The following is a 17,486-nucleotide window of genomic DNA, read 5'->3' as shown; positions in this document are numbered from 1 at the left end:
TTTTTATTAAAACACCCAGTATATTTTTCCGTAACTTGAAAAAATGGTCATTTACCTATCCAGCGATATATTTTTTTTTAAAATCGGTTCTCAAATGACTGAGAAATTAATTTTTAAAGTGAGAGATGCAATGTGAAAATCACAACATAATATCATTTTGCTTAGTTACATGTTATTTAGGTATGTGATATCCACGCTGCACCTCTCATTTTAAAAAGTAATTACTCAGTGATTTGACAACCGATTTTAAAAACCTTTATATCGCTGGATAGGTGAATGATTGTTCTTTCAATTTAAAAAAAAATAATGGGTGTTCCATTAAAAAAAAGTCAACAAAGTTTTTTTTAAAAATCCGCCATTTTTATTTTCGTAGTTGAAAGCGATATAAAAAACTCAATCAATTCATACAAAACTTTTAGTAAAATAAAACATTTCAGCGAAAACCGCATGTTTCTATCTTGAGCCGTTTAGAAGTTACAGGTAGTTAAAATGGGGGAAAATATAAATGGACACGCGGTATTATATTAATACGTCGCTAAAGAGTTCTAAAATCAACTGTTTTTTATATAAAAGCAGACAAACGCCCGGTTTCATAATCAACTTAAAGTGAACATTAACTAAAGTTCACTTTAAAGTTGACATTTATCCATATAAATTGTATTGATAAAGGTACCAACTTAAAATTTAAAGTCAACTTTAACTGATTATGAAACCGAACGTAAAAATCTAAAAATTAAAGGAATGACGTAGAAAATACTAAAAATCGCCGATATAACTTATTAACCTATGAAATGTCAAAAGTGTCAAAATTTGATAAATGTCATTAGTGTCTAAATTTTATAATAGTGGAGCAAACTTGCCTGCGGTTGGACCAATTACAAACAAGCATTACAGCTCTGTAAATTTGAATCACTCCTCCTGGTTTAAAAACCAACCATAGTAAAGGGGTATACCTATATTATTATTAGCTACAATTCTTGCAGATATCAACTGCAAGTTTCTGGATGGATATGTCACAGTTATACGGTTCATGTAAAGCTGAAAATGACGCGGTGAGAAAATTTGATCTGGGAGAACTGGACTTAGAAAAAAGAAACGGTAATTACTACTATCGAAATTCTACAAGCAGATCGCAATGTGCCATTCCCCCTGGAACTGATGAAGTTTGCTATGCGACTGGTAAGTATTGAAAGAACTGTTTAAGCAAAAGGAATGGCTGTCCCGTTGTAAGCTTTTATAAATCAGCCTTTACACGGCTTGAGGTAATGCTTTTTAAGAATCTGAGGATAATATCTAGGTAATTATATAACATAAATGTTGCTTTTTTATCCAGTCCTGAGCTGGATAAACCAATGAAGTTAGTTCTCCTGGAATTTGGTTTAAAATTCTAGAAAGTGGATTATACAGTTGTTATAGTACGTTCTTTAAAGGTAAAATATTGCAAAACCTCTAAGTTTTAAAGAACCGCTTGGATTGACATGAAATTTGACATACACACACATAGCTAACAAGTTAAACAAAAAAGAGATATTGTGATGTGTGCTTTTTCCCTGGGGGTCAGTTTCACCCCCTTTTGGGGTTGAAAAATATATGTTCGAAATAAGTCCGGAAATGGATAAAATGACTAATTCTAAGCAACATTTGTTCTATTTATTTATTTATTTATTTTCGTATGGCATAGATACAATCTTCTTCTTAAGGTGCCTATCCGTTCCGGATGTTGGCGACCAGCATGGCTATCCTAACTTTGCTTGCTGCTATTCTGAATAGTCCGGTTGTCGATGTATTAAACCACTTTCTCAGGTTTTGAAGCCAAGATATTCTTCTTCTCCCTGGTCCTCTCTTTCCAAATACCTTGCCTTGAAGAATGAGTTGCAACAAGCCATATCTCTGTTCATTCCTCATAACATGGCCAAGATATTCTAGTTTGCGCTCTTTGATTATGTTAATAATCTCGCATTCCTTGCCTATTCTACGTAGAACCTCAATATTAGTCACACGATCCACCCACGAAATTCTCAAAATGCGCCTGTAACACCACATCTCAAATGCCTCGAGTTTTCTCAAAGAAGCCTCGGAAAGTGTCCAGGCCTCTACTCCGTATAATAACGTAGAAAATACATAGCATCTGATGATAGAGATTTTGGTAGCAAGAGGTAAATCGTGGCTTCTGAAAAGAGACTTCATCATTATGAACGCTGATCTCGCTTTTCCTATGCGTTGTTTTATTTCACTTGAGTGGTCCCACTGGCTGTTTATGTTGGTACCAAGGTATGCGTAGCTGTCGACCCTGTCAATTAGTTGTTGGTTAACCAAAAGCTGTGTATTTAATATTTCGCGCTTACTGACTACCATATACTTTGTTTTTTTCGTATTGAGATCAAGTCCGTATTCTCTACTTATATCTGATATGCGCGACATTATTCTTTGCAAACCATCTAGACTGTCTGCAAAAACTACAGCGTCGTCGGCATATCTAATGTTGTTCAGACGCACTCCGTTGACTAATACGCCTTCCTGTAGTTCTCCCAGCGCTTGCTCGAAGATACATTCAGAGTATATATTAAACAGCACCGGGGACAGGATGCATCCTTGCCTCACTCCTCTATCTATGGAGACTGCCTCTGTTAATTGGTCTTCCACTTTAATATTGGCAGTTTGGTTGTAATACAAATTATATATGATTCTCAAGTCTCTATCATCTACTCCCGCTTCTTTCAAGATGTTTATGAGTTTATCATGTTTTACTCTATCAAACGCCTTTTTGTAGTCGATAAAACAAATATACACTTCACAGTCAACATCCCTGCATCTTTGCATAAGCACTTGGACAGCGAATAGTGCCTCTCGGGTGCCTAAGGCATCGCGGAATCCAAACTGCGTCCATGATATCTGTTGTTCGCGTTTTTTATATATTCTGCCATGTATCACCTTCAGAAACGTTTTGAGTAAGTGGCTCATTAGGCTAATTGTTCTGTAGTCTTCACATGTTTTGGCATTTACTTTTTTGGGTAAAGTTACGAAGGTCGACTTTAACCAGCTTTGGGGTATTTTTCCAGTTACGTATATTTTGTTGAATACGGTTGTTATCCATTTTATTCCTTGTTCATCCATAAGTTTTAGGAATTCTACATAAAACTGGTCAGGCCCTACAGCTTTACCATCTTTAGTTGTTTTAATAGCTGACGTGACTTCTTCAATGGTAATCGGGGGTCCTGTTTGGCATTCAATGTCTTCAATGGTATTCTGCCTTTCATCTGCAAAAGTTACTTCCACATATTTCTTCCACGTGTCTAGTTTTTCTTCCACACTTAACAGTGGTTTGCCTTGGTTATCTGCCAAACACCCAACTCTTCTAGGTTTGTATAAGCCTGCAGCTTCTTTAACTTTTTTGTGCATATTGAATGAATCGTGTTTATGTTGCAATTGCTGGATTTCCGCACACTGTTCTCTTAGTCGTGTATCCTTAGCTATTCTAATTGCTTTTTTGATATCTTTATCTATTCTTTTGTATAATGACATGTCCTGATCTTTGGACTTTCGCCTCTCTTCCATCATATCTAAAATCTCGTTTGTCATCCACGATTTCTTCTTTATTTTTGGTGGTTTGAGGAATTTCTCACGTATGTCTTGTGAAACTGTATGCAACTTTTCTATCTCCTGGTCCATTACATCCGATTGAATAACGGTATTCAAGTTGTTCTGTATATACCGTTTTACACTCTGTTCTGTGTTTTGGTCTTTTAATAGCCTTATGTCGAATTTTGGATTGACACTACGTCTAACCTTCTTTAGCCTGAGCTTAATTTTGCCAATCAGTGGGTTATGGTCTGACTTGATATCAGCTCCTGGGTATGTCTTGACTGATGTTATGCTGTTACGGAATCTTTTATTAATCATGATGTAATCTATTTGATTTCTCACTATGCGGCCTGGAGTGTCTTGAGGTGATTTCCATGTATATAATCTTCTGTAAGGGAGTTTGAAGTAAGTGTTAGTAATCACAAACTCTTCTTCTGCCACAAATTCACCCAGTCGGTCTCCTCGCTCATTTCTTTCTCCAAGTCCAAATTGCCCTATGAATTCTCCCGATTGTCCCCTACCAATCTTAGCATTTAGATCACCCATAATCAAAGTTAAATCCTTTTTGGGGAGGCATTTTAAGGTGTTGGATAGTTCATTATAAAATGCTTCAATTATCTCGTCCGGTTTGTCAGCTGTAGGGGCATATACCTGGATAATGTTAGTTGTAATTGGGTAGGTATTAAGTTGAAGGAGGAGTATTCTTTCCGATATAGGTACAAAATTTTTAACATGTCTGGCAGTTTCTTGATTTAAGATTATACCTACCCCATTTTCGTGTCTTCCATTAGGGTTATCTGAATAATATATGTGATGATCATTAATTTTACATTGCCCAGAGTTCGTCCATCTCATTTCACTTATTCCCATTATGTCTACTGATAGTCTATCCATCTCCTTGATTGCATTATGAGTCTTACCTGCCTCGTATAATGTTTTAACGTTCCATGTGCAGATCGTGAGGTTTATCTTTACACTATATTGGCAAGGATTTCTTCTGCTGGCGACCGAGAAGGCCTTGCCGTCTTGTGATTGTCCTTCTCTGCCGGATCTTGGTATCCGAGTTCCATGATCAGTAATATCGTTTCTATGATTTGTCGTAGTCATGCTAATTGTACTAGGGGTACTCTCCGAGTCTTTAATGCAGTGGTTCCCCGTTGCCTTCTGCATCTTTATGCCGTTGACCGTTACGTTGTTGTTAGGTTCATCCGCCTTCGAGACCGATTTATCAATCTCAGGACAAAAAGGTGCCCTTCCACTTATCAGCTCATCCGCCCGAAGCCGTTGGCCAGTAAGTGGGGGGATTGCTTATACCGGCAATCGCTCGGACGTCAGAGCCTCGTTTGATATCTGGCAGGATGCACCGAAAGGTCAGTATCAAGACCATTACACGGGCAGGTGAGGTTGACATTTGGATAGGAGAGGCTATACATTGCGCATCACTATCCCTTACATCCCATAGATACAATAAGAACACATAATTTAAAAAAAAGTATATAAAACATTACATGAATTATCACAATCGAACATCTAATGTATTAATATAATGTAAAACATTTTCGGTCGCATTCAGGAACTCATCGAAAACTCCAGGGTACCGTCTTCGGGGGCATTCCTCAATAATGTGGCGGACGGTCTGCCGTTGCGCACCACGGTCACACGCAGGAGCAAGGGCCTTTCCCCATCTATGCAAGCTGTCAGCACATCTACCGGTACCTGTTCTCATTCTGTTCAGCGCCGTCCATGTATTGCGGGGCAGTTCAAAGCCTGGCGGTTTCTGATCGATACAGGCCATTTGGTGTGATTCCTGTGGTGAGTCGCTCTCCCATTGTCTTCTCCAAGCGTTGGTGAGGTCGAAATGTTTCTGATGTAGGGAGGTGGCCCTTAACAATGGGGGATATCTGGAGCGCAGTCTGTTCATTTCGATATTAAGTTTATCATGGTGGATGGGTAGTTGATGGTTAGCCTCGATTTTTCGATATTCTCTAAGAAGAGAATGACTTCTTCTTAGTTTTGGCGGTGGAATGTGACTCAGAATGGGAAGCCAATAGTTCGGTGTTGGTCGAATTGTACCTAAGATCATTCGCATTGTCTGGTTTAATTGGGTGTCAATGATCTTCGTGTGTTTGCTGTTGAGCCATACCGGCGAAGCATATTCAGCCGCCGAGTATACGAGTCCGAGAGCGGATGATCTGAGTACGGAGGCTGAGGACCCCCATGTGGTGCCACATAGCTTTTGGATTATATTATTTCGCGTCTTCAGTTTTTCTGCCGTTCTTTGTAGGTGTTCCTTAAAACTTAAGGTTCTGTCAAGAGTCACTCCAAGATATTTTGGTGTTGAGTTATGAGTGAGTAGTCTGTTTTCAAAGTAAACGGAGAGTTTTTTGTTGGCTTGGGCATTATTCAGATGGAAACAGCACACTTCAGTTTTCGTTGCATTGGGCCGTAGCCTCCATTTGCGAAAATATTCACCCATAACAGCAAGGTCATCCGTCAGTATTGTTTCTGTAACATTCATGTTATTATGTTTTGCTGCAATGGCCCCAACGTCAGCGTAGCCAAATTTCTACGAAGTTGTCCAAGGTAGGTCCGCGATGTATAAATTAAAGAGTAAGGGTGCCAAAACAGATCCCTGTGGCAGTCCATTACTGAGCTTCATTTGGACACTTCTTAAGTTGCCTATTGTGACGTGAAAAGGTCTGTCGGTGAGCATGCTATCAATGAGTTTGGTTACCTTTTGGCATGGGATGGCACGGATCAGTTTGCAGATTAGTCCTTGTCTCCAGACGGTGTCGTATGCAGCTGATAGGTCAATGAAAGCAACTGATGTTTTTTGCTTTCTTTGAAAACCTGCTTCAATATGTGTTGTTAGGGATAGGGTCTGATCTGTGCAGCTGCGGTTAGGTCTGAACCCTGCTTGCTCAATAGGTATCACCCCAAATATGTTGTTACTAATTCTGTTGTGGATTAAGCGTTCCAACACTTTATAGACACAGCTCAGCAGTGCAATCGGTCGGTAGTTTTGGGGTTGATTATTTGCTTTCCCTGGTTTCAATATGGCTATAATGGAGGCCTTTTTAAGAGAATGGGGGATTTCTCCTGATTTTAATATGTCTGTGTAGAAATCAGCCAGCCATTTTCTAGCATATTTGCCACAATGGAGTAAAAATTCTGGACGTATTTTATCGGAGCCGGGTGCCTTTCCAGACTTAATTTCTGATATTGCTGAGGTAATTTCTTCTGGAGTAAACTCTTCAGAGTATTCAGAAGTAGGCGGGCATGCAGACTTTAGTATTTTTAGTTCTTGTTTTACTTTGGTGGTGTGGTCACGATCTCTAGGTGCCCTTGAGTTTGCTACAATGTGGGAGGCCACTCTGTTGGGAACTATTGGTACTTTGTCTCTAGTTGAGTGTCTGCTACTACCGAGTTTTCTTAGTAAGGACCACGCTTTTGTTCTATAATGTTTTTAATGTATAAATTAATACTTTTCGAGTTATTTGCGAGTGAGTATGTTAATTTTTCTACAAAATGACCACGTTTTCAGACGGTTTTTCGCAAATAACTCAAAAAGTTAATATTTGGTCTAAAAAAAATTCTAATCAAAAGTATAATAAGTAAAGAAGTGAAAAACATGGTGTATATTGTTATGATCTGCTTTCTATTACTTTTGTATTAATTATTATTTACTTGATCAATTATTTAATTAACGCAAATCATACATAAAAATTAAGAAAGAATCTCAGGGTGCCTCTTTATAATATAAAAAAATGTCTAAATTATCTTATGTTATACCTATCTTCTCTCGTGGTTTCAGTATAGTTCAGAGAAATAAGGAAAAAAAATAGCCTGTTGGTGACACAACCCCCTCCAGGCCGAAACCAAATTTTTTGAGTAATATGGACATCTATAATAATAACCTATATATTTCCTGCAGCCGATTTCGATGATATACATAGTTATAAACAAATGAAGATCAAAAAACGGTAAATTTTCGCTTTTTTCGTCTATTACTAAGAAAATAGTCATTTTAAACAAATTTGAGAGTAAGAAACTCATAAACGGTATAAAAAACATCAATATGTCGTTTGCTTAATATGTCTATCCTTATTGGTTGCTTAGAAAATTGCAAAATAAATCGTAAATTTTGAGTTTATATAAATATTTATAACTTATGTAAAAATTAACTTAGAACCTTCTTATTGCACGGAATGCTGAGACTTATGGTGCTTAATTCATACCCTAAATTTCGAAGAAATTGGTCAAATAGTTTAAAAGTTATTTAATTTGTTTATCCCAAATTTATTTTTTTGCAACACTGTAAGTCAGAAAATGATGAAGCTACAGTAATACTTTGGATAGTTTATGGAAGAAGGAAATTTACAGTATTAATTTAATTAAAAAAAAATTATAAAAAATAATTATAAATATTGCAAAATTATTTTGCAAAAACATGTGAATTGAATAAATGGGGGGGCTAACTTTGTCACTAATTGTTCTAGGACAGTTGTTTTCTTTCTAAATGTGTATAAAAATTCAGTCTTTCTAAATATGAAAAAATAATTTTTCTACAGGTAACGGTTAAGAAGTTATTCTAATTGTTTATAAGTAAGCAAAAAATCGACATGTTTTTTCAAAATAATTTTACACTGTTTAAAATTATTTTTTGTCATTTATTTTTAATAATGGTAATAGTATAAATGTTCTTCTTTCATAAACTGTCCGAAGTATGACTGTAGCCTCATAATTTTCTGACTTGTAGTGTTGCAAAAAAATGAATTTGGGATAAACAAATTAAATAACTTTTAAACTATTTTACCAATTGCTTTGAAATTTAAAATATAATTTAAGTACAAGAAGTATCAGCATTCCGTGTAATAAGAAGGTTCTAAGTTAATTTTTACATAAGTTATGAATATTTTTAAAAACTCAAAATTTATGATTTATTTTGCAATTTTCTAAGCAACCAATAGGGATGGACATATTCAGCGAACGCCATATTGAAGTTTTATATACGATTTATGAGTTTCTTACACTCAAATTTGTTTAAAGTGCTTAACATTTTGGTAATATACGAAAAAACGAAAATTTAGCGTTTTTTGATCTTCATTTGTTTATAACTATGTATATCATCAAAATCGGCTGCAGGAAACATATAGGTTAATAATATAGATGTCCATACTACTCAAAAAATTTGGTTTCGGCCTGGAGGGGGATGTGTCACGAGAAAAATCTTATTTCTCTGGACTAGTATCTCTTAGTTGATCCTTATCGAGATAAAATAGGAAAAGGAAATAAATAGAAAATCCTAAATAAACACATACAAATACCTTTATTATCAAAAGCAATGCTCTGTAAATTTATTAATTAAATCCTGTGGGTATAACGGTCCAAAAGAAATTTTACCATATAAATTAATCTAATTCAAACAAATATTTATCGCTTTGTTCTTGATACTATTAATAAACAAGCTAAACAAACAAATTTGGTATTCACAAATTACTTATTCTTCCTATTAAATTTTTAAAATGTTGGATTCTTAAAATGCATATGCTTTTACGTAAAAAATTCAACTTCTGCTTTAAAAAAAATATCACATAGGTTATTGACTGACCTTTTTGATTCACACACAATGATGTCTCCTCTTGACCCAAACAGCTCCTCCTTGTTGAATATGTTATTCTACCAATCAAAGCCCTCTCCGTTCTTAGCAAAAAATCCAGCAGGATACCAGCAACTACTTCTCCAAAACACAAGCCAGGCCTCTTTTTTGCCAGTACTCGTTCAATAAACTACAAAACTCTATATTTTCTTTCTCTCAACAATAATCTCCTGAGACCCAAGTATCTTTTTTTCTTGGTGTCACAAATAAATTTTATAATGATAATTCTTGTAACTTACTCTCTTGGACTGTACATAATCAAAGAGGTAATTCTTCTCGATTTGATTTGTCTCTCGTACCACTTTTCTGCTACTCCCACTATCAAAACAAAACACTAGTAATTGCTGCTGAACTACTCACGAAAATTTTTGACTGCCCCTTTGGGATATCGGTAACACAATGAATTCCTCTTTCCAAAACTATCTCAACACTCAAACAAAACTTTCCCCATTCCAAATTTCCAAGCCAATCAGAAACATTTCTCTCTCCACCTCCCTGTTTCAATCGAAAAACCCAGTAATTCTTTCAAACAATACTTCTACTCAAAACTAATGACTTTTCGGAAATTATCTAAATATTTCTGTCATTCAACAAACATATTTAAAATTCCAATTCTCTTTACCTCTATTTTTCTAAAAATTAATAATTACATCTACCTGTGGTTTTACCTTTTCCGTAATAAACAATCGGTTTAAAATTATAACCATAAATAACTTTCACTTCACTTTTTATTTACAAAAATGTTTTTAATTCTTCTTGGAAAAATTCATTAAGGAGAAACCATTTTGCGTTGGAAGCTAACTTCTAATAAACATTTACAAATCAATATAAAGGGTGTATCAAATTTATGGGTCCACGTTATATAAAAAAATAAAATGTTTATTCTATCTTTGATTGATAGATTGATCCACAATAATATATTAGGTCACTTTAACTAGTAGAAGCAGAGTTATACCTAATGAAAAATAGGTTCATATTCGTCAAATTCCAAATCGAATATTTTAACGCGCCATAACCAAAAAACCAAGCACCTTTTTGGGAAAAGCTCATTTTACCTTTTTTAAAATGTTTAAAAAATTCTTATTTTTGTTTTTTTCTTTAATTTTTTAGCACCAAACGTAAACAAGTTACGCTCAAAATAAAGTTGGTCCCTTTTTTTTGTAAGAAATCTGGAAAATCACCCCCTAATTAGCATTTAAAATGAACTTAATTGTTACCACTTCACAAGTTTTTTACTCGCGTATGTATTGATCATATGATCTGTAAGTTTCATTGGTTCAAAGTCCTTATTTTTGAAAAAAGCTGTAGTTTAAAGGGCTTGAACGAGTCATCACGAGTGTATGCAAATTTGGAAACACCGAATCTTAACCAATTTTTGTCTTACAGAAAAACAAAAATATACAGAATATTCAGAAAAGTTAAGCCGACTTTTTTATTGTTTAAGGTTTTGGTATCTCTAACAATTTTTAAGATATTCTAAAGAAAAAAGCATTTTTTTCAAAATTAAAATTTTTAAAAATTTTACTTTAAAACCAAAATTTTTTCAAAAATAAGCACTTTGAATCGATGAAACTTACAGATCATATAAACACAACATAAGTAAAGTAACTTGTAAAGCGGTAAATATTAATATCATTTAAGTTGCTAATTGGGGGGTGATCTTCCTGATTTTTTTTGCCAAAACAAAAGAGACCAACTTTATTTTAAGCGTAACTTGCTTACATTTGATGCTAGAATTTTTTTTTTATAAAAACAGAAAAAGTTATAAAGTGTTTTCCCCAAGAATGCTTGATTATTTGAATATTTCCCATTGAATTATTCTATTTGGAATTTTTCGAATATGAACCTATTTTTCATTCGCTATAACTCTGCTTTTGCTAGGTATAGAGACCTAAATACACCGTTTTTTTCACTTTTTTATAGGTTATAGTTTTGCTAAGAATATTTTTTTTGACAAAATGCTTACGTTTTGAGTTATTTGCGAAAAACCGTCTGAAAACGTGGATATTTTGTTGAAAAATGAACATATAAAATAATAGTTGCTTAAAATTAGTCAGTTTATACATTTTGGGATTTATCTTTGACAAATACCAAAGAACCGTAAAAGAATGTACTATTATATGCGAATAGAGACAAGTTAGCAAAAAAATAATACAAAAATATGCATACAGGGTTACGAAAAAGTCTGGCAACACGGTAATTTCTCGGAAATCGCTGGAACGATTTTTATGGATTTTGGTGAGTGAGGGTCTTTTAATGCGGCCGATATTATAGTGGTATGGTATAATGTTGTAAAATATTCCATTTTTCTGGAAATGTAATAAACTGGAAACACTGTATGGAACAAATGGAACACCCTGTATATTTTTTGCGTTTTGGAATTCCTAAGGGATACTGATTATTTTTCGTATGGTATTCCCTCCTACCTAAATGCCATAATTTCGGAGCTGTTACTACATTTTTTATAAACAATTTATAAAAATTTATTTTTTGACCGGGTTAGACATTATTTTAGGTTACTTGGATTATTGTGAACAAAGAAGTCTTGTGTAATTTTCTTCTAAAATTAATCGCTTCCTAGTTAGAAACAATTTAAATATGAAAACATTAAAAATGAAATAAATCGAAAAATGACGATTTTCTAGGTTCAAAAACACAATTAAAAATATTATTTTTGAAACTACTAGGTGCATAAGTTCAAGTTCAATCCTTATTATATCAGTTACCGATAAGCAATTTGGCCTTATTTTATTTTAAAATATTAGTTTTTGTTAATGCAGCCCATCACCCGTTCTTTCATATGCGCTTCATTAATAATTAAAAAAAAAACAATATTTTAGAATAAAGCGTGCCAATAATTCTTATAGGTATCTGATAGAAAAAGGTTTTATCTTGAATAAGGTACTTTGTAATATTAAAAATTATTTTTGTTACTTGTGTTTTTGAACCTTGAAAATAGTCATTTTTTGTTTTTTTTTCTTAGTTTTAAATTGGTTAAAACGATTAATTTTAGAGAAAAATGAAACAGACCTTTTTTGTTCCCGATTATCCAAAAAAACCTAAACTAATGTCTAACCGGGCCGAAAAAATTGATTTTTAAAATTGATTGATTGATTTTTTAAATTTTTTTTATAAATGTAGCATTTATAAAATCTCCGAAATTATGGCATTTAAGTATAGAAAATATTCTATGAAAAATAATCAGTATCCCTTAGCGATACCAAAACTTAAAAAATATATAGGTGTTCCATTTGAAATAGGAAAGTTCATTAGATTTCCAGAAAAACGCGGAAGAAACAATGTAATTACCACTATAATATTGGCCCCATTAAAAGACCCTTACTCACCAAAATCTATAAAAATCGTTCTAACGGTTTCTAAGAAAATAACGTGTTGCCAGACTTTTTCGCAACCCTGTATATTATCTTTTAAAAATATTTAGCGTTGTATTCATATTGTTTGGTTTTTAGCGGACCCCAATGGTAACAGACTGCCAGATTTTACAACTTATTTAACAGTAGCTGCAAGAGAGCATAACAAAATTGCTTGTATTCTTAGAACTATGAATAAATGTTGGGATGATGAAAAAATCTACCAAGAAGCTAAACGAATTCATATTGCCGTATACCAGCGCATTATGTTTTATGACGTATTACCTCTAATTTTGGGAAAACAAAATATGATAGACGCTGGATTAATAAATCCATATAGTGCGTGTTCCAATGATTATGATCCAAATTGTAGACCTGATTTGACTATCGAGTTCTCTCATGGTGCTATGAAAGGTTTGCATACAATGGCCAGAGGAAGGGTACTGTAAGTATAATAATATTCAGAACGTTTTTTGATTCCAGTACAAGCTAGTAGAAACAGATTCTTCACCTTATTGCTCATTATTTTTATCTTGTCACTACAGATGGTTTTTTTAATATTTAGGAATCACACAAAAATTTCTAAATTTCTGTCCTGGATAAGATGTACCAAAATATAGATCTTCTTCTTCTAAAAGTGCCTATCTTCTGAAGATGTTGGCGACCACATTGACCCATCTTATTCTATTTACGGCAGCTCTAAACAGATCAGTTGACATTAGACCAGTCCACTTCCTAAGATTGGCCAGCCAGGATATACGTCTACGTCCAGGGCCTCTCCTGCCCTCAATCTTGCCTTGTAGAATCAACTGTAGCAGTCGGTATTTTTCATTACGCATAATGTGGCTAAGTAAGCCAATTTTCTGTTCTTTACGGTGTTAATTATTTCTTTGTCTTTTCTTAGCCTCTGGAGAATAGTATATTAGTTGTGTGGTGTATATATGAGACTCTCAACATACGCCGGTAGCACCACATTCCAAACGCCTCTAACCGTTTAATAGCATCTTCTGTCAGGCTCCAGCTTTCAACTCCGTATAGGAGGACACTAAAGACGTAGTTGCACAGAATCTTCCTAAGACTATTAAAAGAGCTTCTGGCTTTTTCAATACGAGTTTTTATTTCGTAGCTATGATCCCAAGTATCCTTAATGTTGCAGCCCAGATAGCATATTTTCTGTACCCTCTCTAGGGGTGTATTGTTTACTGTAATTTGGGCATTTATGTTGGTGTTTTTACTAATGATCATTATTTTTGTCTTCTTACAGTTTATTTTTAGGCCGTATTTGTTACATGCTTCTACAACATTATTCATGATCCTTTGGAGCCCCTGCGCACTATCTGCCAGCAATACTCTGTCGTCTGCATATCTAATATTATTTATAAGTTGTCCATTTATTGCAATACCATCTTCTGATTCGTCCAAGGTCTCTCTAAAAATGTTTCCAGAGTATATGTTAAATAATGCCGTTGACAGTATACAACCCTGTCTGACTCCTTTTTCGACTGTGAAGATTTCGGGCAGTTCATTTTCGAATCGAACTGTTGCTTTTTGTTGGAGATATAAGTTTGAGACGAGTCTTATATCCTTACCATCGAGTCCTGATGTTTTTAGGATATCGATCAGTTTTCCATGTGGGACTTTATCAAATGCCTTCTCAAAATCTATGAAACATGCATACACATCGCAGTTGACATCCCTGTCTCTCTGTATTAGAACTTGCCAGCTGAAAACTGCTTTCCTCGTTCCGAGTCCTGCTGTGAATCCAAATTGAACTTCACTCAGCTGTTCTTCTAATTTGGTGTACATGCGCGAGTGAATGATAGTAAGGAGTACTTTAAGTACATGGCTCATCAAACTAATTAATCTATGTTCTTCACATTTTCTAGCGTTGGAAAATATGGATACAATAAAGTAAATAATAAAGTTAGTATTTTCTAAAAGGTCTACTATAATCTCAACATTACTTTTGTAACTTATCTGCTTTAATATAGGAATGAAGGTGTACAACAAACCAATTATTCGAAAGTATGCAAGTATTATACAGTATTATACAGTATACTAAACTTAAAATATTGTGTTCCAACTGGTTTTTTCTTCCGTTAAATTATCGATTTTCCACATACTTTGTTCCACTTTAATCACGTGATTTACGTAGTTACTCCACTTTTCTAGAGTAATTTAATTATAACCTTCAAGGATTAAGTTACTCGCTTCAGCCTCTTTAAAGTTTCGTGCTATATATCTATTTAATTAAGACCGTACCTGTTCAATTGGGTTCAATTCACAGTGATATGGAGCTAGTCGTATCAATTTAACATTGTTCTGTTTTGCAATATGTATCATCGACAATATAACCGTCATACTGTGACCTAAAAGTATTTATCAACTGTTACAAATCATATTTCATGTAATCTTCTTCAAAATATAAAACCGGCAAACACTGAGCTCCAAGGTTCCATAAGATTTACATGGCCCTATGCTTATGCTTTTAGAGCATATAGTGAAGTCACTGAAGGTGGATATGAGCTATTACCTCGGATTTCGTCGAACCTCCATCGATTTGCATGAAAATTGGTGAGTTGTTAGGGGATGTCTCAAGGAACAAAGGTGACATTGGTGCGAACTTGCGCTTTTACCCTGGGGCTGGATGCCATCCCAAGACTTCTCGGGGTGAAAATTATTTTATTAAAAATAACCTCATAATTAGATAGGGGGACAAATTCTAAGCAAAATTTGGTATATAAAGTTATTAAAATAAATCAAAACTTTTTGAGTTATTAAAGATCAAAAATTTTAATTTTTCGGAAGAAAAATGCTCGTTTTTAACCGATTTTTCATAGATATCTCAAAAACCATAAGTTTTTACAAAAAAGTTATTATCAAAATTGAAGCTAATAAAAAAATTAAATGAACTCCTTACTAAAAAAACCTTTTAATATTAACAAAAAGTGACTTAGAGGTAATTGAATGCATATTTTTTTCTCGCCCTAATCTAAGTAATCAAGTTTAAATTACGGGAAAATGATTCATTTTATAACATAAATTGATTAAACATTTGTGAAAGTAGTTAGAAATATAAACATATCAAATTAGATACCGAACAAGTTAATAGCATTAAAATTTATGCTCCAAAAATTTTTCAAATTTTGTCTTTTAAAAATTTTTCCAAAAAATGTTATCGTTTTTTTTATAACTCCGCCAATCTTTAAGATGTCAGGTTCACCTAAAAACAGTTTGAAAGGTAATTCCAAAGGCTATTAAACGCGTTGAATTTAATCTTTTACACCCCTTACTTTTTTAAAAATCAAAGATTAAACGCCCACGGTTACATGGTTCTCGCAGAAAAATTTAAGATTTACACGTTTCTATCTCGGTTATTTTTCACCCTACAGAAATACTAAGAAAAGTCTAATATTTGATATCGAAAAAACTAAAATTTGGTTATATACCATTTTTACATATATTGAATATTTTTATAGTTATTATCAAAAGAAAATGAAAATAACGAAAATTTTAAAAATTCTGATTTTTTTAAATCATATCTTTTTTTCAAAAATATGCATTCTAAACCGGTGAAAATTGTTAAAATCATTACTTATACTAATACAAAGAAATGTTTGTAAGGATTACTATAAATTTTAAAGTTTGTGGAAATGGTGTATGTTTTAATTTCCACTGTTTCCTAAAAAATCGAAAGGGTTCTCTTAGTTTCATCATAACTTGCTTAATTTTGATGCTATTAACTTCTTCTGGAGCTCATTTATTAGGTATTCTAAAGTACTTTGATAGGTTTTTAGCAGGTATATTTTATAAAATGCATCGTTTTCCCGTTATTTAAGCTTGAATACTTAGATTTGAGTACTCATCGAAAAAAATAAACATTCATTTACCCATAACTCACTTTGAATTAAAATTAGTTTAGTACCTTGAGCGAATAGTGTATTAAATTTTTTATTGTCTTCAATTTTAGTAATAATAACTTTTTTGAAAAAGCTAATAGTTTTTTAGTTATACGTGAAAAACCGCTTTAAAACATGCATTTTTTTACGAAAAAATAAAATCTTTGATCTTTAATAACTCAAAAGCTCTTGATTTATGTTAATAACTTAATATAACAAATTTTGCTTAGAATTTGTTTCTCTATCGATTTACGGTATTATTTTTAATAAAATAATTTTCACCCCAGCAAAGGGGTGGCATCCACCCCCAGGGTAAAAGCGCAAGTTGGTATAATGTCACCTTTGTTCCTTGAGGTATCCTCTAACTGCTCACCAATTTTCATGAAAATCGATGGAGGTTCAACGAAATCGGAGGTGAAAACCTTCAGTGACTGCACTAATACGACTTTTAGAAAAAATATTAGTCGTTATTTCGTAACTACAAATTTTACAATTAAATTTCCTACTTATGTATGTACAGTACACAACTACTTTTAAAATTTAGGTTGATGACAGATAATCTGGAAGTTCATGGTGTATTAAGCTTGTCGGATTACTTGAATCGTCCTTCATTTCTGGAAGAGAACAATAATTTAGATAAAGCTATTTATGGTTTTAATGGTGCACATATTAACGCTGTGGGTGGTGCAGTGGATTCTGTCGTAAGTGTTAATTTTTTCGTATTCGCTCTGTGCGTGACTATGGTGGGGGTACCCTGTAACGATTCTAGCGTGAGTAGTGGCGAAATATGACAATTTTAGTGATTTTTGTAATATCAGTGTCATTGTTTGTATAACAAATTTTATTAAAAATGGTAAATAAATGTTGCATTTAGTATTTAATTTTGCAAATAATAGCCAAAAAAGTAAGCGTAATTTCTTTAGATATCTAATAATGACAAATAAATTAAAGAAAAGATTTGAACTAGGAACAGGC

The 17,486-nt window shown here is 33.5% G+C and overlaps 1 protein-coding gene across 1 annotated transcript in view; it reads left to right on the top strand.

Annotated features, from left to right (window-relative positions):
- The window catches only part of LOC126884593 (peroxidase-like), a 70,406-nt gene that overhangs the window by 29,543 nt on the left and 23,377 nt on the right, over window positions 1–17,486 (top strand). Inside the window, exons 4-6 of the mRNA XM_050650590.1 lie at window positions 984–1,179; window positions 12,712–13,057; window positions 17,056–17,212. Coding sequence (XP_050506547.1) covers window positions 984–1,179; window positions 12,712–13,057; window positions 17,056–17,212 — 699 coding nt within the window. The remainder of the gene's footprint in view (window positions 1–983; window positions 1,180–12,711; window positions 13,058–17,055; window positions 17,213–17,486) is intronic.

Source organism: Diabrotica virgifera, chromosome 1 (genome assembly GCF_917563875.1).
Source record: "Diabrotica virgifera virgifera chromosome 1, PGI_DIABVI_V3a".
In the NCBI taxonomy this organism is placed as follows: Eukaryota; Metazoa; Arthropoda; class Insecta; order Coleoptera; family Chrysomelidae; genus Diabrotica; species Diabrotica virgifera.
This window is presented reverse-complemented; position numbering and strand designations above follow the sequence as displayed.